The sequence below is a fragment of the Lottia gigantea genome, assembly GCF_000327385.1.
Source record: "Lottia gigantea unplaced genomic scaffold LOTGIsca_61, whole genome shotgun sequence".
Lineage (NCBI taxonomy): Eukaryota > Metazoa > Mollusca > Gastropoda > Lottiidae > Lottia > Lottia gigantea.
Window position 1 is genome coordinate 72,633 of NW_008710086.1, and position 27,137 is coordinate 99,769.

At 34.3% G+C, this 27,137-nt stretch overlaps 2 protein-coding genes across 2 annotated transcripts; both read right to left on the bottom strand.

Annotated features, from left to right (window-relative positions):
- Positions 1 to 329: 329 nt before the first annotated feature.
- LOTGIDRAFT_235185 (hypothetical protein) lies at positions 330 to 21,633 on the bottom strand (the record flags this gene model as incomplete). Its single annotated transcript, XM_009064206.1, has 5 exons — positions 330 to 1,220; positions 1,821 to 1,873; positions 2,871 to 3,039; positions 16,487 to 16,676; positions 21,611 to 21,633. The coding sequence occupies 5 exons, from the start codon at positions 21,631 to 21,633 to the stop codon at positions 330 to 332; spliced, it is 1,326 nt and encodes a 441-aa protein (XP_009062454.1).
- Positions 21,634 to 25,992: 4,359 nt separating this feature from the next.
- Positions 25,993 to 26,367, bottom strand: LOTGIDRAFT_128458 (hypothetical protein; the record flags this gene model as incomplete). Its single annotated transcript, XM_009064207.1, has 1 exon — positions 25,993 to 26,367. A coding segment is annotated over one exon (375 nt), but the record flags the coding sequence as incomplete, so codon positions are not given.
- Between the last annotated feature and the right edge of the window lie 770 nt (positions 26,368 to 27,137).

The window sequence follows — 27,137 nt, forward strand, 5'->3', positions numbered from 1 at the left end:
TAAATATTGACTTTACCATCTGATAGAGCTCATATATTTCAAATATATTTTCTACCAGCTGATAGAGCTTAATTTTGGCTGTCCACATCAAGTTTTAGAACTAAACAAGAGTTGTAAGCTTTCTGAATAGTAGCCGTGTGTAATATAAACCTGGTATGGACCAGCTAACTGACGAGGCGTTATAATTACTAATGAATATATCTTTAACACATTCATACCTCCATTGTTTTAAAACAGAATTACTAACCAAGGCTGAATGGAGTGGTCACTCTTACCGTGCATATATATTGAAACGAAGGTGGAGTGTGGGGTAGGTCAGGTGACACAGGTCACATGGCCTTGTGCCTGGCTCCACAATGCCCACATGACACCCCACACCTATGGCAGGCCGTAAGTGGAAAATAGCACCACAAACATGGTAGAAAGAAGGACAATATAGTCATGGCCGTCCATTTCTTACAGTTTGATGAATCGTTCCCATCACACTGACAGGGATGATGATATTCACCGTCTGCGTCCGATAGACAATGATAGTTTAAGCTATGAGCACATATAACACATGTGACACACTCAATGCACTTTGTGACACGGTCTGGGGCGTCCTCACAACTTCCGCGAACATTTTCATCCAATGAAAACATCTCATTACAATGTTTGCAGACAGACTGCTGTCCAAGAAGATTCTGAGTTGCATTTTTATTCATTTTGTTGATTGGCAACGCAACAGGTGGATGGGGCTGAGATAGACATTGCCGTTTTGAACTAGATTCGCGTTTCGTAGGTGGTTTTTGGGTCGGTTCCAGACTGGGATAACTATACTCGTGAGGAGCACCGGGCTTATTTTTAGCGAAATAAACATAAGCGTCTTCCTTACTTAACTCTAAGTCTAATAACCCTTGGTCAGACTTGCCACTGAGAGAGGTGGGGTCGTCTCCACGCACCCAAGGATCGTCCAATCCACTACTACTTTCGAAGCTGTCTGATTTGTGAGAACCACTTTTCACACTGTGAAAGGATGAGTTGACACGGCGAGAATGAGGAGGTTGGGAGATATAATGAATACGATGTAAATGATTAGTCTGTGATTGATAACTGAACGACTCCGATAAACCAGGTATAACGGACGTAGGTGAACGTGGTGCTGGACTACTTGTTGTCGTGGAGGTTGTACTCGCTGACTGTGATGAACTACCTGTTCGACCCCGAGGAAGATCGATCATCTGAAAATAAACCAAAATATCGTTAAAAAACAGCGACAACAGTAAAACATGTCTCCATTACACTAAGCTCTGTGATTGTCCAACACTTTTATAATAAACTTCAGGATGAATTCTCTAACATCTATACTTAACGTTTGGTGACTGCTTACAAAAGGAATAAAAATCTGAGTAATGTTCTTGTCCATGGTAGATTAGATCCCCTTTCATTAACTCTCTGAAACAATCACTTTGCATTTCTGAATTATTTGTTTATCTTGTAAATCTCTGCCAGAAGTAGGTAATTTTCTATCATATTGATGTATTCCAATACTGAGTCTGTACATGTGACCTAGGCCAGTGCTTCTATTAGAGAGTTTCTCTTATAAAACCTTATACTAAGTTTGCACACAGCGAAGAACATTTATTATAGTACCATTTCAATCTAATCTTTATTACTCAAATTCAAAATGGATGTAAAAAGAAGTATGTTTTCATCTTGTGACCTTGACCAGTGCTTCTATAAGTGAGTATCTTCTATAACACCCAACATGAAGTAAATTTGAAACACGCTTCTATTATCCACGACTACGTTTAGAAGTGTTACAATAAACTAATACTGACCTGAAATACTGAATCTTCATCTATATTACTTGATGGACAACCGTTTAAATAACCTGTAATATATGTTACATTCTATTACAGGATAAAACTTGGGCTGTGTCAGTGGGGGTTCAGGGAGGGCATTTGAAAATCATTAGAAAAGTAATTTGCACCCCTAACTGTACCTCACTTTATTTTCAACAAACCTATATGTCTACCCGTCTCCAAAATATGTGTCAAAATGCACAAAATCAATTCATTTTTTCTCAAACGCTCTATGAGAGGCTTGCGACTATGATTCCACCAAAGAGCAGCCAAAATTTGAATTCAGCCTCAGCAGTTGTCCCCCCATTGAGTCAGTCTGCCCCCTATTTGTACCCCCCAGTATCGGAAGGCTGGCACTGCAAGTACTACTGGCTGGATATATATTGGTGATACTTTGTGATACAATATGCAACGATGTATGTTTATTGTGTTGTATTGATACTATACAATACTAGCCAGGTATATCAAACAAACATAACTTGTTTCGACTAAATGCAAGAGAAATCAAAAGCATATCTTCCGTTACTTTTTACTGTTACGATTTTACTTAATATCTAAAAATATGAACTAGTAGATATCACATTAAAAAATAGTGTTAGTTTAATGTTTAAAATCAAACATTAGTTGAGGTACCATACTGTATCCCTGTCACTGACATACATATTAAACATCATAGCATGACTGGTCATAACCAGCACAGGAAATAGAAAGAGAAGAATTATCTTTTAACTCTTGTGGTTTTAAATTTCGTAAGCCAAGCTGGACAACTGGCATTAAAAAGTGGTTTGTATTTTCTTTCATCATCTTATCTCCTAAAGATTTGCCAACAGGATAATGGTGATATGATTAATGTAAATAAAATATATCAGTGTTCCTTAAACATATACCATGATCAGAAAATCTCTTTAGCATCTATTCATGTGAATTATTGCCGAAAACAGTAAAAATAAGCTGGTCCCTTAGACATGTACATGGTCATACAGGAAAGGCTTATTAAAATTAAATGAAATAAATAAAAAATCTTACTGAATGTTAGCTCCGTCACGGCTTTATTCATAGACTTATCAAACGCTCTGGCATCGTACGAACTTTCAAACGTTAACCCAAACTTCTTATCGTCTGTTTTCCAATGGAGAAATTTCGGGTTCACTTTAAAATATTCTATATCTGATTTTAACGAACAGTTTAACACAGTCTGAAAATAGAAACAAAATTTAATTATTATTAATGTATATTCATTTACATATTATTATTCACCAATAGAATGCTGAAGTGCTGTCCTTTACAGGAATAGAGGCCTCATTTTCAAAATAACCATATCAAACTTCCAATCAAAATTATCATCTTTAGTGGATATGTTAAATATAGACACAGCTTTATGGAAGTTATGTTTCTGAAGGTAACAGGTGAAACGTTACATAAAACTTTAACAAGTGATTTCTGATCCATGAAGCTGTGTTTATGATTCTACTTAAAATTGTTAATTGTCATTAAAAGACTTTCTCAGTCCTCAAATGACAATATTTTATGAAGGGAACAAAACAAGTATATTTTACAAGTATATTTTACAAGGATAACAATCAAGGATCAGCAAGGATCCTTTCTACCAGCTAGTCCTTGGCCAAAACCTCTAGGCATTGATCTTTCCCTGATTTACTGTATACATTTACAGCTTAATATTATATCCATTTAGACAAATGACAAATACAACCTTGATGATCTCAATGACATGGTAGACATCAACTCAACATATCAGAGACAAACTACTATAAACCTTCAGCTCGTTAGCTTAATTAAGGCAATCACTAATTAGCTCATTATCTTAGTACAACTAGTTTAATCAGAGACAGAAATGTCAAGTTATAATTTTCTTTGATGCACTGGAATATATGAACTATTCTAGTCAACAGGTCAGCTTACAAGAAAAAAAATTATTTAAAGTTTGCCATTTTCAGGGGTTGATTTGTGTTTTGAATATATGTAAATAGTCTTCAAAAGTACTAGTCAAATGTATAAAAATCTCATAATTCCTTCAAAAATATCTCCAACTATGGTTCTCATCAGCATGTTTTCTACTGCAGGTGTTTTACAATGTAAATATAAACAACAAAACCACAACACAAGTTATCCTCAATTATTCACAATTTTATTTATTCTTTTCAAAACTTCTTTTCTTCATTCCTTCATTCATTTATTCAATTTTTATTCACTTGCTCCATTATTCAAATCATTCATATATTCTAAAATCCTCATTCATTAATTCATTTGTTCGTTCATTCATTTGTTCGTTCATTCATTCATTTTCAAATTATTCATTTATTCAATCTTCACTCAATTATTTATTAATTAAATTTTATTCATTCCAATATAACTTCATTCATACATTCAATAATTGTATTTATTCATTCAATAATTGAGATTGTAACATTCCTTCAACTAAGATACAATGTATGACTGTATTATTATCTATTTATTTTAAACTTAGGATTGGTTCAGTGAAACAGTTGTCTAAATATTCACTTTATCTCTCTATAGCACTCATTATAATCAAATAGTAACTAGCCCCTGAAATTAGGCAGACCATGCTTACTCTTTTCAAAACACCTGATGGTACTTCTCTTTGGAAGAGTCAACTACTATACAACTCTTGTTTTTGTCAATCTTTGGACGATTTTTTGATTGATTGCATGGTCTTACTTGTACTGATTTTTACTTGTACTGATTTTTACTTGTACCGATTTTTACTTGTACTGATTTTTACTTGTACTGTACTGATTTTTACTTGTACTGATTTTTACTTGTACTGATTTTTACTTGTACTGTACTGATTTTTACTTGTACTGTACTGATTTTTACTTGTACTGATTTTTACTTGTACAAAAATTTCTTTTTCAAAAAAGGGCATAGGGCATATTACTAAGATTTTTCTTCATAAAGGCTTAACATAACTTGTGATCAATACTATATTTAAATAACAAAGGAAGGGAGGGGTTCATAACATTCATATTATTAAATTACATATCACAAGTTATCTACCAAACCTAATATGGCATTTCAAAAATTTATAATGCAGCCCTTGTGGAATTTGCTTACTTTGTATTCAACTGGGGGCGTAGCTACACCTGATAGTCAAGGGGCAAGTAAAATATTTGGTGGGGCAAGTAAAATATTTGGTGGGGCAAGTAACATATCTGGTATCTGGTGAGGTAATGAAGGAGTGGAGGTGATTGTTGGTTACAGAAGTAAAGAGTAAAATTGACCTTCTAGGCTAGCAGGTTAACACCATGGACCTTCAGGTTAACACCATGGACCATCAGGTTAACACCATGGACAACACCATGGACCTTCAGGTTAACATCATGGACCATCAGGTTAACACCATGGACCTTCAGGTTAACACCTTGGGCCTTCAGGTTAGCACCTTGGGCCTTCAGGTTAGCACCTTGGGCCTTCAGGTTAGCACCATGGACCTTCAGGTTAGCACCATGGACCTTCAGGTTAGCACCATGGACCTTCAGGTTAACACCTTGGACCTTCAGGTTAACACCTTGGGCCTTCAGGTTAGCGAGTATCTAACACACTAAGCCCTGTTCACAATTAAAGAGTAAAATACCACAAAAAACTCCACGAAATAAAATAAAAAACGTAGAAGGACATGAGGTGAGATAGTGAATGAAATACGCCCCATCATATCTGAATGTCAGGTAAAATTAGGTTGATAAATTTACAACCTGTTGGAGTTGACAGGTAAACCATGATGCTTGTATTTTACCTTCACATCATATCATTCATATTCAAAGTAGTCGTTCATTCATATAGTCGTCTAAATATTTACATTTATATTGAATATATGTAAATAGTATTAGAAATGTACGAAAATTGTATGATTCCTTCAAAAATATCTCTAGCTAGGAATTTCCCTTTCTATATCTGCTTGTCTCTTTTCTATATGTTGTCTATATTCTGTGTCTCAAAAAAGGACGACTCATCATTTTAACTTTCAAATGCAGGTAATTCTGGAGATGGTTTTCAGGGCTCAAAATGTAACGATGAGCTGTGAACACTATTACTGATAAATATTCACTTAAACAGCTGATAGAGCTCAAATTAAAAGCCAAGCCCACACCATCATATTTTTCAGTGTTACTTTAATGTACAGGTGTTATTATAGCCTAGCCTATATACCATGTTATCATTCATATAGACCAAGGTTTTTATCCCTTTTTCTTTCTATTATCCCCTCTCAGTATTCTGATTGATTGTAATACACTTCTAAAAACCCTGAAAAGATGCTAGATATATAGTAATGCAGACAAAACTTTTCCCATTGAACACTGCAGGTTGTCCTTTCGTTGAGTCAAGAGCAGAAATACTGCAAATCATATCCAGTTTTCCTTTAAAATACATCTATTATTCACATGTATACACCTAGACTGGCAAAATTTCCATCATTACACACCGAATGCCCTATAGATATGCATACAGAATAAAGTCCTAACAAAATTTGTCTCACGAACAAACCAAAACGAGCAGAAAAACAGGAAATGAACCTGCCTCTTTAAATGGTTATCAGTAAACCTAGCCTATAATGATAGACTCTACCATTCATATAGAGACTAGATAGATATACAGTATATATAGTATAGTATTATAGTAAAACCTTAGTAAAATTCGCCTAATCTGCACAACATTGCCTTTCATGACAGAAACAAGATTTCAGTTCTCTAGCTACTTTAAACTTCAGTTATCAGTAAGCCTAGCCTATATACCACTCTACCATTCATATAGCAGCTAGATATAATGTAGGAAAAACCTGACAGAATTATTAATCTTCATGACTTTGTCCTTCAGTAGCCTTATACAGGAGCAAAACTGGCTCTAGCCACTTTAAACTTCAGTTATCAGTAAGCCTAGCCTATATACCACTCTACCATTCATATAGAGGCTAGCTTATATACATATATATACCCCTGGCAGGCGGCTGACACCATTCCAACCTAACTTATTATCTAAACAGGTCTGCATTTTAATCATTTAGTCTAGAAACCTGCATTCTTTCAAACTGGTACAAGCGTTAAAAACAGCGTCTTACCGTGCCTAGAATTTGATCTTAGATCTCTTCCTTAACTCGTAGTTTTAAAATTCCATTATTTTCACAATATACGATAGTTTTCTGTCCTATACATATTAAATAATACAGTTTTAATGTTACGTGAACACTGACATGAAGCTATGAATGGTTGTTAAATTCTATAACCTATCTCTCTCTCTCTCTCCTGCCCGACCGACCAACCGACCTGACAGTTCACTACAGGTAATACTGAAGTTAATATACAGAGTTGAACGTGGTTTATCTTCACCTTAATATTATAATAACTATATCTTATACCTCATTAACATCCAAGCTATATAATATAAACAACTCATTCTTACACTCTACTTAGTTAACAAATACTGGTTTGTCATTGGTCAACTAAACTCAGTCAACCAATCAAATTACACAATCTATAAACCAGGTTTAGAGTGTCATTATACTTTTAATTCATACTGTAATGAGGTCAGTTTACAAATACTTATTAATGATTGGTCATTTATTGCCAGTCAACCAATCAAAATACAGGGCTTATAAACTAAGTTTTGATTGTCAATGAATTAAACATCAAAGCTGTGTAAAATTACTCTGTTGCATTCCTACACATGAATGTAATTGAAATATTTATGTCAAAAACTTGATGAGTGAAACCAGTCCCATTGTAACAAATAACTTGACAGGTGTCACTAGAGAAATAAAATGAAATTAATAGAGTTTTACATCCTGCTCTTTCTGCACTTATATGGGCTAATGAAGACAGGCAACAATACCAGGGTACCATGAGGGAAATTTTGACAGGAAAGCAGCATTAACCTGCTCTTTTCAATTTCAACTGTTAAATGATTTTTAATGCGTACAGCCTGCAGCACACAGAGCCTCAGTTAATTGTCTAATCCAATCAAATCTGTAGGTATTATCAAGACCTATGCCAGGACTGAAACCTGGACATTCAGGTTAGTAAGCAAGTGTCTAAACTCGCTAAGTCTACATGGCTCAGTGTCACTAGCAAGGCAGGGGTTGCTCACACTTTCATAACACCCGATTCAACTCTGAACCTGGGCTTATCAATCTTTACACTGTGATTATTTTAGGAATATAACTTGAATATTGTTCTATATAGCTCCAACTTCGTGTGTTCACATACCATTATCATAATCCTTATTAATTATTTAACTGAAAAGTTTGCCATCATCAATGCCTCTAAACAAACTTAAAAAAAAACTTCCAATCTTGTCTCGAAATTTAGACATGAGGATAAATTCTACCTGTCCAACTTCATAATAACAACATTTTTTTTGTAGAATCTGTTTTAATATTTCTCATCCTTTTATTGTAATGTTTTGATGTCCTGATGAAAATTTTATCCGAAACATGTGTTGATCAGAGAATTTGGATGAAATTTCACTAGTTATGCTCAATAGAGTACTATATTCTTTCTACACACAATTCTAATGACAAATACCAGCCCTATGACTAATATTAATGAGATAATCTTGATAAACATATAGGTTAGAAATTCCCTTTTCAATTCCTAGAGAATCCTAAAAGCTAAGTAGAGAATGTGGAAACCAGAATGGATTATGTTGAAACAAAGGGTCATCTATAAAAATTCTCTGACTGAAAGTAGTGAATAACCAAATCACAAGTCCATTCTAATAATCAAAAACAAGTTTGACATGACCGTTAAAAACAAACCAAGACAAAACATCCAGATTAGCATTTTAACCAGAGTCTTATTTTACTCACAGGTCACAATTACTAAGATTACTAATCACAATTACTAACCTTACATATCACAATTACTAACTAACTATTGTGTTTAACAATGACAGTTACTGTGACCAACCAATATCCTATAATTATTGATAAGACTAGTGACTAATTCTACTATTAGTAATCATTAGTATATCATGATTCAATGAGAGTTTACGAGTCAGTCAACATCTTTCCCTTGATACAACTAGACCTTATTTCTTATCATAATCTTTGTTGAATGAAATTGGTGGGGGTATTAATACAGAGGATATGAAATAATTTCTTATCATAATCATTGGATGAATTAAGAAGGTAACATTAATATCAGTTCAGGATGGTGTAAATCCTGTGATAAAACTGAACCATATTTCCTGTCATCAGTATTGGAAGAAAAAGTTGTTCAAGCAATATCTGGAACCAATGATGATCTATGCCCATTAAGAAATATTTTCTGAGCAATTAGTACAAGGCTCCTTGTATAAATTTGAAAAAAGTAATTGAGGGTATCAGAAAATTCTTCCATTTCTACAAGACATGGTTACACTTTCTTTCACTTCATATTCTGTTCTGGCTTTCAGGCAAAGTTCAGGTGTTTTACTTGGCATGTTTGGCTTATTGTCGTTAACACTATTGGAACATTCACAGGTGGATCATTTTTTGAGAAAGTTTGCACCAAGTGACTCGTTGAAGCTAGATGTATATGATATTGTCAGCAATAATTAATCAAACATGAAGAAAAATTTGAATAAATGAATGAAATGCAGTTGTTAATAAATTCACACAGTCAGAAAATAATTTATAATTATATATTCTATTTTTAAATTTAAAAAACAAAGTTCATTAAGTACAATGTCATTATTCTTGTATTCATTTAATATGAGTCATATTGGACCACCAATATATATATTTCAATACAATAATTTAGTCATTTCATATGACATTCTTGTTAATGTTTTAAAAACAGCGCAGTTGAAGCCTGGCCTTAGATTCAAACCAAGTTAATTCATAAAAGAAACAACCCCCTTATCAAAGAGACTGCTAAAATATACATGCTATTCTACAGTTCAATAGTTTCCTCATTCTTGTTTATAATCCCAGTGACTGTATAGTGTTCAGACCAGCCCTAGTTCATTTCACTTTTTTCTACAATCATTTCTGGAAGAAACAATGCACTATCACAAGGATCCTTAAAATATTTCTATTCCACTTTTTAATATTTATTTCAATGCAATTTTAGTTTCGTCTTTTCTTATGACATTCTTGTATAAGTTTATAGATGTATTAGAGACACTAGATTCAATCTTAGTTATCTTATAAAAGAAACACCCTCAATTCTTATGTTTTTAGTTTATGTTTATAATCCCAGTGGCTGTATAGCATTCGGTCCAGACCCAGTTCAATTCACTTGTTTCTACAATCATTTCAAGAAAAAACAATCGATTATCACAAGGACCACTAAAATATTTAATATAAATAATCAGTTTAATAATTATTTCAATAGTTTCCTCATATAAATGACATTCTGGTTTATGTTCATAAAATCTGAGTGATAGTGCGGTGGAAGCTTACAGCCCCAGAAACATCCCCAGTCATGCTTGTGGTTCAGTTGATCATTCAAAGCAGTTTCTATAAATATCAAACTCAGTAATGGATCAGTGTGTCTTCTGTGGCAATACTTTTTTCACCGACTTTTACCTCTGCTTCGTCTTATGATAATAATTTTGTAAACTTCTGCATTCAATGCTACATTATGACTATATGTGATCATTAAAGTCTTAAATATCAGAATATAATCATATGATATATGTTTTTAAATGTCGCTCACGGATTATCGTTATAGTCAATTGTCTAAAATTAGAATCCATGGAGATCAAATTTTAAAAACTCTAGAGGTTAGGGTGGTTGAAAGGTTATCTAGGCACCTAATACAGCTTTTCATATTTCCTCATTTATAATAGGTATATTACCTCATATAGAAATATTAAAACAGAATCTCAAAAACAGAGTTTGGCGCTATGAGATCTTCAGACAACTAATACAGAACCTGAAACATGTTGCTACTCAGTTTCAGGCTATGCAATCTTCAGACAACTAATACAGGACCTGAAACATGTTGTTTCTCAAGAGTTTAACGTTGTGCGATCTTCAGGCTACTGACCTATTTTCAGCCTGTGTCCTTACTGAAGTTGGACAAGTAAAACTTATTCTCATGTCTATATTTCAAGACGAATTCGTAACATGAATATTTCATTAACTGCTACCAACGTATTGCCAAACTCTTATTAAGGATTTCGAGTTTCGTTTTGCAATTCTGATCATAATTAAAGTACTTTCGGTTTTTATTTTATCAGAGAAAAGATTCAATTGAGCAGTTTTTTTGCTTTTTGGGATCATGTATTGTGTTTCCTATTAATACAGGAAATACTTGGCCAACCTGAACATTACATAACAAATGACACCATTATGAGTCACTCTGCAGAAACCAGTAAGGAAGAACAGCCTACAAATCAATTTCCAATGTCAACATAACCATTTCCCATTCATTTTATCTCATTATTTCATTCATTAATTATCAATGAATAAACATTGACCAATCAGTGGACTGAATCAAAACATTTCAACCAATCAGTCAACTGTATCTAAACATTTTAACCAATCAGGCATAACAGTATCAGTTGACCTCACACTTGACCTCTAGGTTCATTCATGTTTACAAGGAAATCAGTTTGTCCATTCAGAAAGGTCAACTGGCTGGAGTACCAACATCCTGCAGGAAGTTTTTGAAGTCTATAAATAGTAACGAGAGATAACCATACCACCATCTGATGTTTCTTTCTCAATCTGTTTTTCATCATTCCATTTACATCCTAGATTTTAATCCTAAATCTGCTCCTGCCTGGGCCGGTGTTAGGGGGTTAAAAGTGAAATAAGAAAACTCCAAGGCCTTACCAAAATCCTTGTCAATTTGAGGTAAAAGTGTCTTGTGGATTTAAGAAGAAAATTGAAAAAAAAGGACACTTCTTAAGTTTGGTGGTTGTTCAAAAGTGAGACTTTTGCCTCTGTATGGCTTTAGCCTTGATCTAATTGCATTGTGAAATAAGGAAAATTTTTCTAACACAGCTGTCAATTTGTCAAATGAAATAATGTTCTATTGCATTACTTTACTTACTTAAAGGGATTGTAAAGAGGTTTACTAAATTTTTTTATGTGTATCAGGGATACTGACAGCATCAATATAAACCATTTAAAGTTTCAATCAGACGTCTGTTGTTCCTGTAACTTCATTAAAACTAAGTGTTTGATGACATCACTGTGACCTCATAAAACACTTTGTTACAGTGGAATTGCAGGAATCTATAGCATATAGGTTGTGAAGTATACAGTTCATTGACATCAACGCAGTAGATAAGAATAGATGATGAGACAAAAAACATCCCCTGAAAAACTTGGTCTATGATAAGATAGAAACTGTTATACAGATAAAAAGGTGAATGACAAGCCTGAATTATCTTATCAACATAATCTTTATCATTTATTATACACAACAATAGACAGGGCTACAGTAGATAACCTTGTCTTATACCTCAGGCAGATCTAAAGAGTGGGGGGCACTATAAGCACATCCAGGCATTCCAGAGACAGAAAGCAAAAGGGGCATGGCTGATCTGAGGAAGGGGAGATATGCACTATGGGCAAAATTGAGTGGGGGTTGGGGGGTATGAAGGGGGAGGGGGGCGCAAAAGAAGAAGATAAAGCGGGTTTGCTACCTATCTGTTTTTTTATAGGTATAGTAATGAAAAGAAACTTTTTCAAAAAATAACCAAACAAATTGGAATGAAAGGCTCATATGCTAAAGAGATCCAGGTAAAGGTCTGAAAGAAATGTGTTGAACTCTGATCTCTGAACTTTGATCTCTGATGTTAACTTGCAAAAACTTATGTCAATAATTCGACATTGTAGACTTAGAGGAACTGGTGTCTGGAATAGAGACATCTTTCCTCTCCACGCTGACTAAAGACTTCGTGAAAATTTTCCTTACAGGCATTGACAGTGATAATGCTTCCTTTTAATCTGAAGTCTAAAATTAACAATGTTACGAAAGCACAGGCACAGGATGTATAAATCTATAGTTCTAGAAAATAAATTGAGTATAATAAAGCTTAAAGCGAAACTTTCGAAAAATGTTGGTAAAAATTCCTGTTTTAAAAATTTTGAGGAAATTTCCAGGGATTGGCAATAATACATCCTTTTGGTTTAAATATTTAACCTCATTTCATATCTACCTTCATTCATTCATATACTTTGACCTTCTATGACCTTTGTTGATGTGGGATATAACACAGACAGGTTATTTGATAATAAATAATGAAGATACAGATTCCTAGGGGTAATGTTTTGTGCAGGTAGAGGTGGGGGTAGGGGAGGTTGAGGGGGTAGGTTGTAGGGGTAGGGGCTGAAAGGGGTAGGATGGTATAAGGGAGGTGAGGGGAGGTAGATGTTGAGAGAGGATTTGAGGGGTGCGAGTTGTGAGGATGTATCACAGACAGGCTATTTGATAATAAATACTTGAGAAACAGACTCATAGGGTAATGTTTGTGAAGGTTGGAAGGGAGGGGATGTGGGGCTGAACAGAGTCATGCTTCTTGAATCTGGCAGCAGAGGGTTTATGCATAGGCATTTTTTTCTGTTCACTACACATAAAGTCTGTTGTCTGGAGGGTATACTATCGACAGACAGGCCACTGGTAAGAATGGATAATGATAAATTTTCATAGGGTCATTGTCATTGTGAGGGGAGGGAATATTTGTCATGAACTGTGGTCCAGATGTTCTTCTTCTCATTGGGTCAGGGAAAGCATGCCCTTGAGGATGCATTAAGGAAAAACGCCTACTCTATTCTGATAAATGACTGTCAAAAAATTTGATGGAACTTAAGACGTGACATAAATTGTATAGAGGATTATAATGGTATGACTGAACTACAAAATTATCCATCTTTCCAAATCTATTTAGTTTGGCGAAAACGATTCGAAGAGATAGGGTAAAAAAAATTCTGATAAAACAGGGCCTTGTAGACATCTAAAGATGTATATCAGAGGCCTGGATAAAGGCATTTGTTTCAGTCTGCACAACTGGTACCACTCAGGGTATTGGGTTTTTGTCTAATCCACTTGACTTGTCAGCCCACTGTGCACCAGTACCAGAGAGGGAGAATCTCGCTGAAAACACTCTTTATTAAAGGGGTTGTAAAGAGGTTTTCTACATTTTTTATGTGTATCTAAGACACTGATAGCTTTGTGTTAGTTTTAGTTGAATTGCAAGAACCACAGACGTCAGAATGAAAATTGAAATGGTGCAAATAGATGAGCACTATCACTATCCTGATACACATAAAAAATTCAGAAAACCTCTTTACAATCACTCTAATTTCTCAAGTTGGCATGGATAAGGACCAATGTATAGAACAATTATTTTATGGGTTATTGTCCCATCCAAATGACGGGTACGATTTATTTTGTTTCAGTCCATCTGACCAGCATCACTGAAAGGAGGAAGCCCGCTCTTTCTCTAACATATTCAAGTTTGGTTAGCACCAATGTATAGAACACATCCGTTCTAGCTATGTCAATGAAACATACCAATATTGCTATCCTAGTCTAGAGTAAAGTGTTGGCCTAACTTTCTATCTTCAACTAATCAATATATTGGCCCAGTCTACCGACTTTCCACGATAGCTTAATCCTCCGTCCAGTTGGTATTACATACTGCTGCGTGGGAGTAGGAAGGTCAAGGTCACAACTGGACAACCAAGCTACTGTTCTACTCATTCATTGATTAGTGTAGTCTTAGACATCAAGTCTGTTTAGTACAACTATAACCAATAGGCCTGTTTCAATATAGACTCTACCATCCAGTTAACCAGGTAATGGCTAGAAGCTGTATGGAAATATCTAACCCACTTCCTCAATTTATAATCAGTAGGAAATATTTTGAAGATCCTAATTGACACAATGCAGGTGTTTTCAGGGACCTATGCTATGTGAACACTATCACTGATTGGCTTAGCTAATAAAATTCCTGTTTCTGAGACTAAGATATGATTAGTCAAAAAAATGGCGCTAGTCCCTTTTAACTTAATATTTAAATAAATAAAAAATTTGATAAATCCATTAACTGATGATGTAAAGATTAGCTATAATCAGCTAAAATCAAATTAATGAAAATTTCATAGATTAAGTCCAAATCTTCATGAATGAATTTTCTTAATCTATATTTAAATCTAAATTATCTAATTTACTTAATGAATGAAAAACATGTTAATAAGAATGAATAAACTTACATTTGATTCTCAATTCTTTAATTTTAAGTTAGTCAAACCTTGAGGAATTGGTCAAGAGACACATCAAGAAGAAGTTTTAATACTTTTGTCCATGCAAAATTAAAAACGAGTGATTTTAGCTCATTGCTGAGTGGGAGAAATTAATGTTGGTAAATTTTCATATCCTTTATTATTTGGAAATAACTGTCAAGTTTCCTTGTTGATTAATCTTTGGGTTAACTTAGTAACAACCTTCCTACTTTAGGCAAGATCATTATTTTGAGATAAAATCAAGGATACATCTTAAAGGGACTGTAAAGAGGTTTTCTTAATTTTTCATTGGGGACACTGATAGCATCAAATCAGAGGTCTGTATGGTTCCTGCATTCCACTAAAATTTAGCGTTTGATGGCGTCACTAATCGCAAAATATTCTTTATTCTATAAGGACTTTGCGATAGGTAACGCCATAAAACGCTTATTTTTAATGGAATTGCAGGAATCACAGATATCTGATAGAAAATTGGAATGGTGTAAATTGATACTATCAAAGTCCCCAATACACAAACAAACAAAATTTAGAAAACCTCTTTACAATCCCTTCAAATTTCATTTACCAAGATTTTTAGTCAACATCCCTTGTTACAAAATTTTCAAAATCATTTTATTGAAGTCCTTAACAACAGTTAAGATTCATGTGAAATATTAACAGATCTTATCCCAAGTTATTAAAACAGTTTTAAAATACAGCCTAGATAATTCATTGATAAAATATTAGAATTTTCCTCATTCATAAAACTTGGGATATAACAGGTGCCCTAATTCTGATTGGTTATTGATATAATGTCACATATAAACCTATAGAGTTATTATTATTATTGAGTATTTATCAATCACCTGGTACCATAATAATATCATATATTAAAACTATTCTTATCACCTACATTTTTATGTTCTACTTTCCTACTTTATGACAAATAAAATGAAATGAACTAGATTCGAGGAAAGGGAGGATTTGATTCTTCCAAAATTTAAAACAATATATAGATTATATTTATATGTCCATAGTATAAATTTGTTAAATTGATAAAATTATTTGTAAAATTAGAAATTTGAGGATCAAATCTACTTTTGTCACAATTCTCTTTTGTTTTTACTGCCATTTCAAATAAAAATATTCTGTACAATTTGATTCACCAACAAACATCCATCTAAGACTACCAGTATTAGTATAGTTTCGAAGATGATATTCCTTTCCACATGAAGATAATCAGCAAAAACAACAAAAGTCAATTTTAGGCCAAACACAACAAGTATCGTTTCCCATTCAGTTAAAAATATTCTGTACAATTTGACCAACCAGTACGTGATCAAGAAGACTGTAGGGTCAAAAAGAAAATAAAAATTTCTGACCAATTTAAAACTGTTCAAGCTGAAATTCTGTGGGATAAAAAATTTGAAAAAAAATGTTAACTTACGACACTATCTGTAAGGCGTTTTCCAATAATATAATAATCATTCCTCGGTTCCCCACCACCACCACTATTCACTCGTAAATGTTTTAATCCAACACGACTGACCCCACCCCCCTCCATCGGTACCCAGCCTCCTGTGGAATCATCTCGGATCATAACTTGAGCCTGGACCTCCACCAGGTAATCACCTCCACTGAAAATACAATTCAAATATATCTTTATAATTAATCTAACTAAAATATACCAAAATAAAAAGCCAGGCCACCATCTTTTCTGCAGGGGGCCATTTTTCTAAAATATGACAATGAATGGAATTACACAGTTACTTATCCATCTTTTTATAATATCACTATCAACGGAATACCCAGGTTACATGTCCATTTTTTTAAATATGACAGTCAGGGGAATTCCCTGGATACAAATGACATCAGGATTCTGTATTTATAAATAGTATCAAATCACTAGTGACGGACTATTCTACAGTAACAGTTGATTACGATACTAACAACTTCAGTCTATAGTACTGTATTGGTACCAAGCATTCTGACGTCAGTCCATGTTTATAGGATAGTCCCTAAAGAAGTTGAGTTTCAGGGCTGGCTTCAAAATTAAAACTGGGAGATAATCTTGAGTTATTGGTAGATTAGACTAATAAATTAGTCAATACTATAATACTGTATTCTGATGGTACCTTGTTTATAGGATAGTCCTTAAAGAACTTGAGATTCAGGGCTGGTTTCAGAGGTTTAGTAGATAACTAATAAATATAGCCGGCTGTATTAACCACTGTCGTATTTAAAAGGATATATTGATTGTACTGTTGGGTATCCCCAATCATGCCACATTATGATACCCATCGCAATCTAAGGGTCCTGATACGATATCGCAACTTTGATATTTGATAATATAGTTGATAGAAGTGGTTAGCATCCATTGTCTTATAAATAGTTTCTATATATATTAATTTATAACTTTATAACTGTGATATTTGGTAATATAGTTGATAGAAGTGGTTAGTGTCTACTGTCTTATAAAAAGTTTCTATATATATTAATTTATAACTTTATAACTGTGATATTTGGTAATATAGTTGATAGAAGTGGTTAACGTCCACTGTCTTACAAATAGTTTCTATATATATTAATTTATAACTTTATAACTGTGATATTTGGTAATATAGTTGATAGAAGTGGTTAGTGTCCACTGTCTTATAAATAGTTTCTATATATATTAATTTATAACTTTATAACTGTGATATTTGGTAATATAGTTGATAGAAGTGGTTAACGTCCACTGTCTTATAAAAAATTTCTATATATATTAATTCATAACTTTATAACTGTGATATTTGGTAATATAGTTGATAGAAGTGGTTAGTGTCCACTGTCTTATAAATAGTTTCTATATATATTAATTTATAACTTTATAACTGTGATATTTGGTAATATAGTTGATAGAAGTGGTTAACGTCCACTGTCTTATAAATAGTTTCTATATATATTAATTTATAACTTTATAACTGTGATATTTGGTAATATAGTTGATAGAAGTGGTTAACGTCCACTGTCTTATAAATAGTTTCTATATATATTAATTTATAACTTTATAACTGTGATATTTGGTAATATAGTTGATAGAAGTGGTTAACGTCCACTGTCTTATAAATAGTTTCTATATAGATTAATTTATAACTTTATAACTGTGATATTTGGTAATATAGCTGATAGAAGTGGTTAACGTCCACTGTCTTATAAAAAATTTCTATATATATTAATTCATAACTTTATAACTGTGATATTTGGTAATATAGTTGATAGAAGTGGTTAGTGTCCACTGTCTTATAAATAGTTTCTATATATATTAATTTATAACTTTATAACTGTGATATTTGGTAATATAGTTGATAGAAGTGGTTAACGTCCACTATCTTATAAATAGTTCCTATATATATTAATTTATAACTTTATAACTGTGATATTTGGTACTATAGTTGATAGAAGTGGTTAGTGTCCACTGTCTTATAAATAGTTTCCATATATATTAATTTATAGCTTTATAACTGTGATATTTGGTAATATAGTTGATAGAAGTGGTTAACGTCCACTATCTTATAAATAGTTCCTATATATATTAATTTATAACTTTATAACTGTGATATTTGGTACTATAGTTGATAGAAGTGGTTAGTGTCCACTGTCTTATAAATAGTTTCTATATATATTAATTTATAACTTTATAACTGTGATATTTGGTAATATAGTTGATAGAAGTGGTTAGTGTCCACTGTCTTATAAATAGTTTCTATATATATTAATTCATAACTTTATAACTGTGATATTTGGTAATATAGTTGATAGAAGTGGTTAACGTCCACTGTCTTATAAATAGTTTCTATATATATTAATTTATAACTTTATAACTGTGATATTTGGTACTATAGTTGATAGAAGTGGTTAGCGTCCATTTTCTTATAAATTTCACCGATTTCACTGATATACCGTACAAGCACTAGCATTGTGTACCAATTGATAATCATAATTTGAAAGCTTTCAATCTTGAACCCTGATACAGTAAATATCTATACCATCTTAAGCCTTTAAAACTAAATACGTTAATTAATTATTATCCAGGCTACAGTATGAATCACCTGGTGGCAGTGAAACTTTCTCGATTGCATCATATGATTATACTAAAATATATTTAAACAGCTGATTCTACCTCACTATAAAGATTCATATTATATATTGACTACAGCTCATTTCATACTGCCATATTTCTGATATACAATCCCCATCAGGACAGCTAGTTTTAGAAATGGAGGTTAACTTTCTAATATAGAACTAAACGTTAGCTAATTGACTAAAGCTCATTTCATACTGCCATATTTGTGATATACAATCCTCATCAGGAAAGCCAGTTTTAGAAATAGAGGTGAACTTTCTTATATAAGCTAACTGATTAGAGCATATCTGGTGCTTACATGTTTCAGATACACAATCCTCATCAGGACAGTTATTTGTAGAAATAGTGGTAAATGTTCCAATACCAGCATATAGTTTATCTCATGCTGACAAAACATGTTTCTGATAAACAATCCTAATCAGGACAGTTGGCTTTAAAAATAGAGGTTAACTTTTAAATACTGGTATATACCTTATCTCATGCTGCCAACAAATGTTTCAGATATACAATCCTCATCAGGACAGCTAGTTTCAGAAATAGAGGTTAATTTTCTAATATAGGAATTATGTTAGCTATGCAGACATGTTTCAGATACACAATCATCATCAGGATAGTTTTAGAAATGAAGGTTAACTTTCCTAATATTAACTTATTTACTACAGCTCATCTCATGCTGAAGACTAGTTTTTCAGATATACAATCATCATCAGGAAAGCTAGTTTTAGAAATCGAGGTTAACTTTCTTATATTAGCTAATTGACTAGAGCATATCTGGAAGAGTAAGCATACCCTGACTAGGCCTGGCACCAGGGTACTAGTTGTCACGAGGTTCAAAGATGTGTCATGGAAGATTGGAAACAAGGGGACACTTGTCTATATTTCTATTAATCACAATTTGAAATGGAAGATTATTTACCCATCAAACTGAATTCTAAAGGTAAGCCTACTGTCAACAGCGGTACAAGAATTTGCGAAAATTCAATTTAGACTTAAATGTGGATGCATTGATTTCAGGTTCGCTAAGGGATGTCCATAGTCATGATAAATAGTTCTCAAGTGTGTGCTAACTATACATCTAGATAATTTAGCCCCTGTCTAATTATCCTACTGCATTCTGTCAAAAGGTGTGCGTCAGGCTTAAAATGCTTAAGGGAATTGTTAAGAGGTTTTCTCAATATTTTATGTGTATCGGTGACACTGATAGCATCAATCTGCACCATTCCAATTTTCAATGAAGTTCCTCCAATTCCACACAAAATAAGTGTTTGATGATGTCACTAATCGCAAAGGGCCTTTTATGTGATACAAGCAAATTTTGCGATTTGCGACATCATCAAACACTTAGTTCTAGTGGAATTGCAGAAACCTCGGATATATGACTAAAAATTGGAATGGTGAAAATTGATGCTATCAGTGTCCCTGATGCACATATAAAATTTAGAAACCCTCTTTACAATCCCTTTAAATGATTTGAACTCTATTTCATATGATAAAATCTCCAAAAAAATTATAACTGAAAAAAATCATAAGACTTCCTTAATAGAGATCGATTCATACAAATTGCTTTCACCCATAACAATCGCTTTGCATTTCTGAATTATTTTTTCATTTTGTTAATCTCTCCACAAGTTGGTAATTTTTTATCAAATTGATGTAATCCAATGCTGAAATTCACAGTCCCTACTTGTGACCTAGGCCAGTGCTTCTATAAGAAAGTTTCTCTTATAAAACTTACCCATCCCTTTAAATAAGAATACGCGGAGAGAACAAACTTCAAAAAATAAACCCCAATTAACCCTGGATCCAGTTAAAAATATAATTTGTTTCAGAAAAATGAGGATTTTCAATTAATAAATATTCACTAACTAGGCCTAGCCTAATATACAGACAAGATATTTGTAGGCCTAACTTATCTATGTCGAAAAAAAATTAAAGGCCAAAAACCTCAAAATGTAATTTCAGTCAAAATATGAAAAAAATATAAAGAATAGAATGTGTTTAAGCTATCTTCAATCAAGTGATTAATTAAGAAAATTAATTAAAAAGCCAGGAATCGTGTTGAATCCATTTAGAGCTGAGAATGAATTCACTACGTACCAAGCCTGTTCTTTTCTTGCCATTCACTGGAATTTATGAATGAACCTAAAACTCGGTGTATGACGAGCGAAAAACCTGCCGATCCTTTACTGGGTCACCGTCAATTTACCGTTAATTTTCACCTTTTTCACCCCAAAACTTTTTCTAAATGGTAAAACAACATCCTACTTAACAAATATACCACAAAAATCCACCAAATATCTTAATCCAAACTTTACAAAGCCGTTCAAATTTCCATTTTGGTACAGCCACCATGTTTGAAATGTGAATTTCGCTCACATTGACGTTTTTCGAGGACCATTTCTCGTCCAATTCCGACCATTTCCCGTCCGATTTTTCCCTACTTACTTTGGAATGGCTTCGTCTGTCATCTTTGACAACTCATCTTCGCTTTCTGTGTCTTCGATATTGTTCTAAATTTCCAAAATTCACTCTCAAATTCACAGTAATGCTACATTTTCTATTCGGCAGGAAATGATACACGCTTCACTCCTTGGCGGAGGAATCAAAGAGACCGCGAGATTTTCCTCTTAATATTTTTCTAGCGGTGATGTTTGATGTTGTATACAACTACAGGGCGTTATTATCGATATTGCCCAGTAATTACGTCATATATAATATAATGTAACAAATTGTACAACATTGTGTAAATTTGTTGGCGTAGTAATTTCTACAGATATAATGCCACTCATACATTCTATTATGCAAATATCTGGATATACACGACATTTTTTTTATATTTTGACTTGAAAACTCGAAATAAAAATTATGATGTGTTATAAATTTATTTATTGGGAAGTTGGGGTTGTAATTTTTGAGAAGTAATAAAGTAAAATATTAACTGACAAGTGAAATAAAAAGACTGAGTGGTATAAAAGTTGTACAGTAACCTCTGGTCGTCTGTTAATATGTCAATCATTCAATTCTGACTGCTGCAATATTTACTACGTCATCAACACGTGACTTGACTCAACTCAGACCACGCCCCTCTCTAGATTTCTTTTGTTATCAATTGACCTAAAGTTAATACGACTTGAAACAATGAATGGGACTCGTTTGTTATTGATTCAACGCGCGATGTTTTCATTCAATGTCCACTTGCAACAAGAATGAATTGCAAAATGGACATGGCGGCTCGGTGAGAAAACCGATAAATTATCCAATGCTGTTATAACTGGCGGGATTATTAACAGCTGGGCAGACGATCCCGATACTTTCATATCGACCCTTTAATACTGTAGTGGCCCAAACAGGAAATGAATGGAGTTTTACGTCCAAATTATCTAGACCAGAATCGGCAGCTGAAGGCCTACAGTTTGCAATGAGGGAAATTTAGATTTCGGTGTGATAATAATGGCAATATAATTATAAGGCGCAAGGAAATGAATGGGGCATTTTATCCTCAAAGTTGAGACAGAGTTTTTCGTCCAACTGTTATACTCGATAGAATTCTCAATGTGTCGTACTGATGTTAAACATCATATCGTTTCTATTGACTATTTGCTCTTAGAGAAATCTTATATCCTTAATTAATAAACACTAATTACTGTTAATTACTCATCACTTGATTAAATTTCCTCATCACTGATTGATAATATAGGAAGACGTGAAGGATTGGCTACCGAGGTTATATATCCTCTGTTAGAGATTAGGGTGGTTGAAAAATAACCAGTAAATATTAACAAGCAACTAGTCATTATTCAACAGAAGGCACTGGCACAGTGTTAGTTAGCGGCGCCAGAGAGGTGCAGCTAGGTTGACGGGGCTAGAAAAATAGGTTGCATCCCAGTTTGTTTTCCCCGTTATTGCCTGAAAAATATGTGTCGGAATGCACCCTATCAATTCAATTATCGATAATTTTCTTGGGAAAACCCTTCGAGAAGCTCCATGACAGACCTAAGACAAAGTTGTCACATTTTGAATTTCAGCCTTGATAGTTGTCCCCTCCCTCACCCCCATTGGGTCAGTGTGCCCTCTATATGTGCCCTCTATATGTACCCTCAATCTCGAGAAGCTGGTGCCGCTATTAGTAAATGAATTAATAGCAAAGAAGAAAATCGCAAAATGTTATCATGTATATAATCATACGTGAACCTAAATTGATAATTGATATGGAAATGGTATGGATAAGACGACTAGATATATCGCATTTTTACTTTTTTATACGATACCTCATTATCGAGGCCAGGAAGAGGCGCAGTGTGCAATGAGGGAATTTTGTTTATGGCATTGGAAAACTCAAATCAGATAACAATTCATTAAAAGGGATAACAATTCATCCAGAACGGATAACTATTCACCCAGAACGGATAACAATTCATTCAAAAGGTATAACAATTTATTCAGAATAGATAACAATTAATTTAGAGCGGATAACAATTCATTTGGAACGGATGAAATTCATTTAAAACGGATTCTGATTTATTTAGAACGGATAACAATTCATTCAACAGGGATAACAAATCATTCAACAGGGATAACAAATCATTCGAAGGGAAAACAGTTAAAGTCTATAGATTCTCAGTTGCCAGGTGAATTTCGGTGCCAAGTTTTCAGGAACTTGTGACCCAGAACTGTATCATTCATTACTCATTCATTAGGTTGGCGGAATCTATTAATAGCTGATTATAGGCGCTCGGTCTTTAAATACAGACAAAATCAATTGAACTATATACGTAGAGTAAGTGGGATAGTTAGAATTGATTTTGGACATTTTCGAGTGAAAATTGTGAGAAAAATGCACCCTCCCCAACACAGAGTTTAATCTGCTTGATATGAAAGTCCCCCAAAGTAGTTGAGATGGACAATAAACAGATGCTCCCTAGAGACTGTTGAGCCCCCGACCATAAGGACCCCCACACTCAGAAAAATATTAACAGGCATTAAATTGACTCTCAGAATGCTGGAGAACATAATATGTTAAAAAGAAGAATTTCCCGGTGGAGGGGCTTCAACCTTCTTAAGTCCACGGGCACCCACCCATCTAGTTCAGCAACTGTCTCCGTCCGACCTCAGACCGGTATATATACCTTGTTTATCATTCTACTATTCTGTAATGTTATGCAGTTTGGTATCCGGACAATGTTTACACGGTCTGTCCTATTGTATCTAAAACCACGGACCGGACTCTGATTTTCAACTTTAATTATTAGATATAAAGTAGAAGGATGGGCCTGTATGACTCACATACAATATAACTAGTGACTGAGTCTATATAGATCTTTATAGGCCTAGACAGTCTACACCTCTCTCTTTCTCTCTCTCTTTCTCTCTCAATACATCAACTCTACTTCTACCTGGCAGTTTTATAAACCACAGTTACTCTTCTAGTATAATAATACTATTGTCAACCTTATGACATGGAAAGCAGGTGATGACGTCAATCGGTGCCTCACGACAGTTCATCTGGTTGCCAGGGACAACGATTGCGTAGGTGTTGCTAATGAAATCGTTGGTGCCAATGTTAGTAGTTCGGTTGTAAAGTGAAATAAATTCCATCATAGGAACTTAACTTAAATATTAATCTCTTAAGGAATTCAAGTAAGTAATTCTTATTCATTTATGCAATAACTATTTTCATGCACGTGTTGTTTGCGTTTTCTGTGCTCTCTCAATTTCGCACATGCATTGGTTCGTCTACTATCAATTTATAACTCAAACTATATATGGTTTCTTTATTTATGTTTGTTTGTCTTGTAATAGATGTCATGGTTGTTTACATTTCCGTTTTCGAATCCATACGTCAAACGGTTTGCTTCTGTTATCGCCATTTTTATGTTGCAAATTGCAACCAACCAACCAACTTTGCAAGGAGCCCCGTGGCAATGTTTCACTACATAGTAATAGAAATTATTTAAAAATTGGGCTAATAACTTGCACTTATACAGAAAAGACAGCCAGAAGCCGTAATTAAAGCCGAGAGATGCAATAAGGGCTAGAATTAAGCAACATGAAGCCATTTTATCATCGGTCTATCGAGTTATTTTTGGACACATTCCTCTGCCAAGATAGATAGAATCTATTTATAGTAACACTCCGAGTTATTTTGGTATCTAGTGTTTACAAGAGAGTCTTGTATCTCTCCAGTTCGTTTACTCCCAGTTTCCTTGTTTCTTCTTCATTTTCAGACATTTTCATACATTGTTGACATTCTAAAAGATTAAGTTATGATTTTTCACTTTGACATTTGATTGTGAAGAGTCTTATATCAAGCCATAGAAGTCTCAAAATAGCCGGACATTAAATCTGACGATTGCGCAATATTGATCTGGAGTAAGTTTGGTGGAATCTAGACGATACGATACGATATAAATCTTGGGTTATTTTTAGTTATCGGGTCATTTCAGCTCCAAGTTGAAAATCGATCTCATTCTAAAAATGACCGTGTTTTGACGTCATTACCGCGACATGTTTGAGCAGCTAACTGCCAGAATCCGGCGGTAAGATCTCTGGAGATGAAAGAACGTCTAGTAAAAATTCCTTAGGTCTAAGCCGCACTGATAAAATAATACTGTAGCACGCTGGTCTATCCATTCCATCTGTATTCCAAGCTTTGCCGATAGAGAGATTCTAGAGAAATCTATGGCAACCACAATATGTCTTTCTTACGTACTATGACAATAGGGAAAGTGTATGGTAATAATTATTGTTCTAAAAATCTACATAAAAAGGAAATTGACAGATGATGTCCGCTTCGGTCAAAAAATCTATCTATATCTTCTTCTATAGAGTTATTCTTCTGTCTTCTGTTGAGTTATTCTTCTGTGGTTCTCCTTCCGTAGTTCTTCTTCTGTAGTTTTTCTTTTGTGGTTCTTCTTCTGCAGAGTTCTTCGTCTGTAGATTTCGTGTTCTGCAGAGTTCATCTTCTGCCGAGTTCGTCTTCTGTAGAGTTCGTCTTCTGCAGAGTTCTTCGTCTGCAGAGTTCTTCGTCTGCAGAATTCGTTTTCTGCAGAGTTCATCTTCTGCAGAGTTCTTCGTCTGCAGAGTTCGTCATCTGCAGAGTTCATCTTCTGCAGAGTTCTTCGTCTGCAGAGTTCGTCATCTGCAGAGTTCATCTTCTGCAGAGTTCTTCGTCTGCAGAGTTCGTCTTCTGTAGAGTTCCTCTTCTACAAAGTTCGTCATCTGCAGAGTTCGTCTTCTACTGTAGTTCTTCTTCTGTAGTTCTTCTGCTATAGTTCTTCTTCGGAAGAGTTCTTCTCCCGTAATGTTCTGTTGCAGTCCGTCGTCTGTAGTTCTTCTGTTGTAGCCCTTCTTCTATAGCTCCTCTTTTTTTGCAGTTCCTCTTTTGAAGATTTCTTCTTCTGGATTCTACCTTATTCGTATTATATATAACACAAGCTTACTGACCTAATGCTATCTTTCTTAATGACAGGGACCTTCTCATGCGGTGGAATTCAACCTGTTTTTGATCATGTCCCCAAGTCGTATGATTTCCCAAGAAAGAAAACGTAAAACTCACTAATAGTTGGATGGTTTTTTTTTTTTATAACCCTTAATAAATAATGGATTATAACAATATTCTGATTTACTTCAACCTCGTACCTCCTGCCTACTACACCCCCTCATACCTCCTGCCTACTACAACCCCTCATACCTCCTGCCTACTACACCCCCTCATACCTCCTGCCTACTACACCCCCTCGTACCTCCTGCCCAATACACCCCCTCGTACCTCCTGCCTACTACACCCCCTCGTACCTCCTGCCTACTACACCCCTCGTACCTCCTGCCCACTACACCCCCTCGTACCTCCTGCCTACTACACCCCCTCGTACCTCCTGCCTACTACACCCCCTCGTACCTCCTGCCCACTACACCCCCTCGTACCTCCTGCCTACTACACCCCTCGGACCTCCTGCCTACTACACCCCCTCGT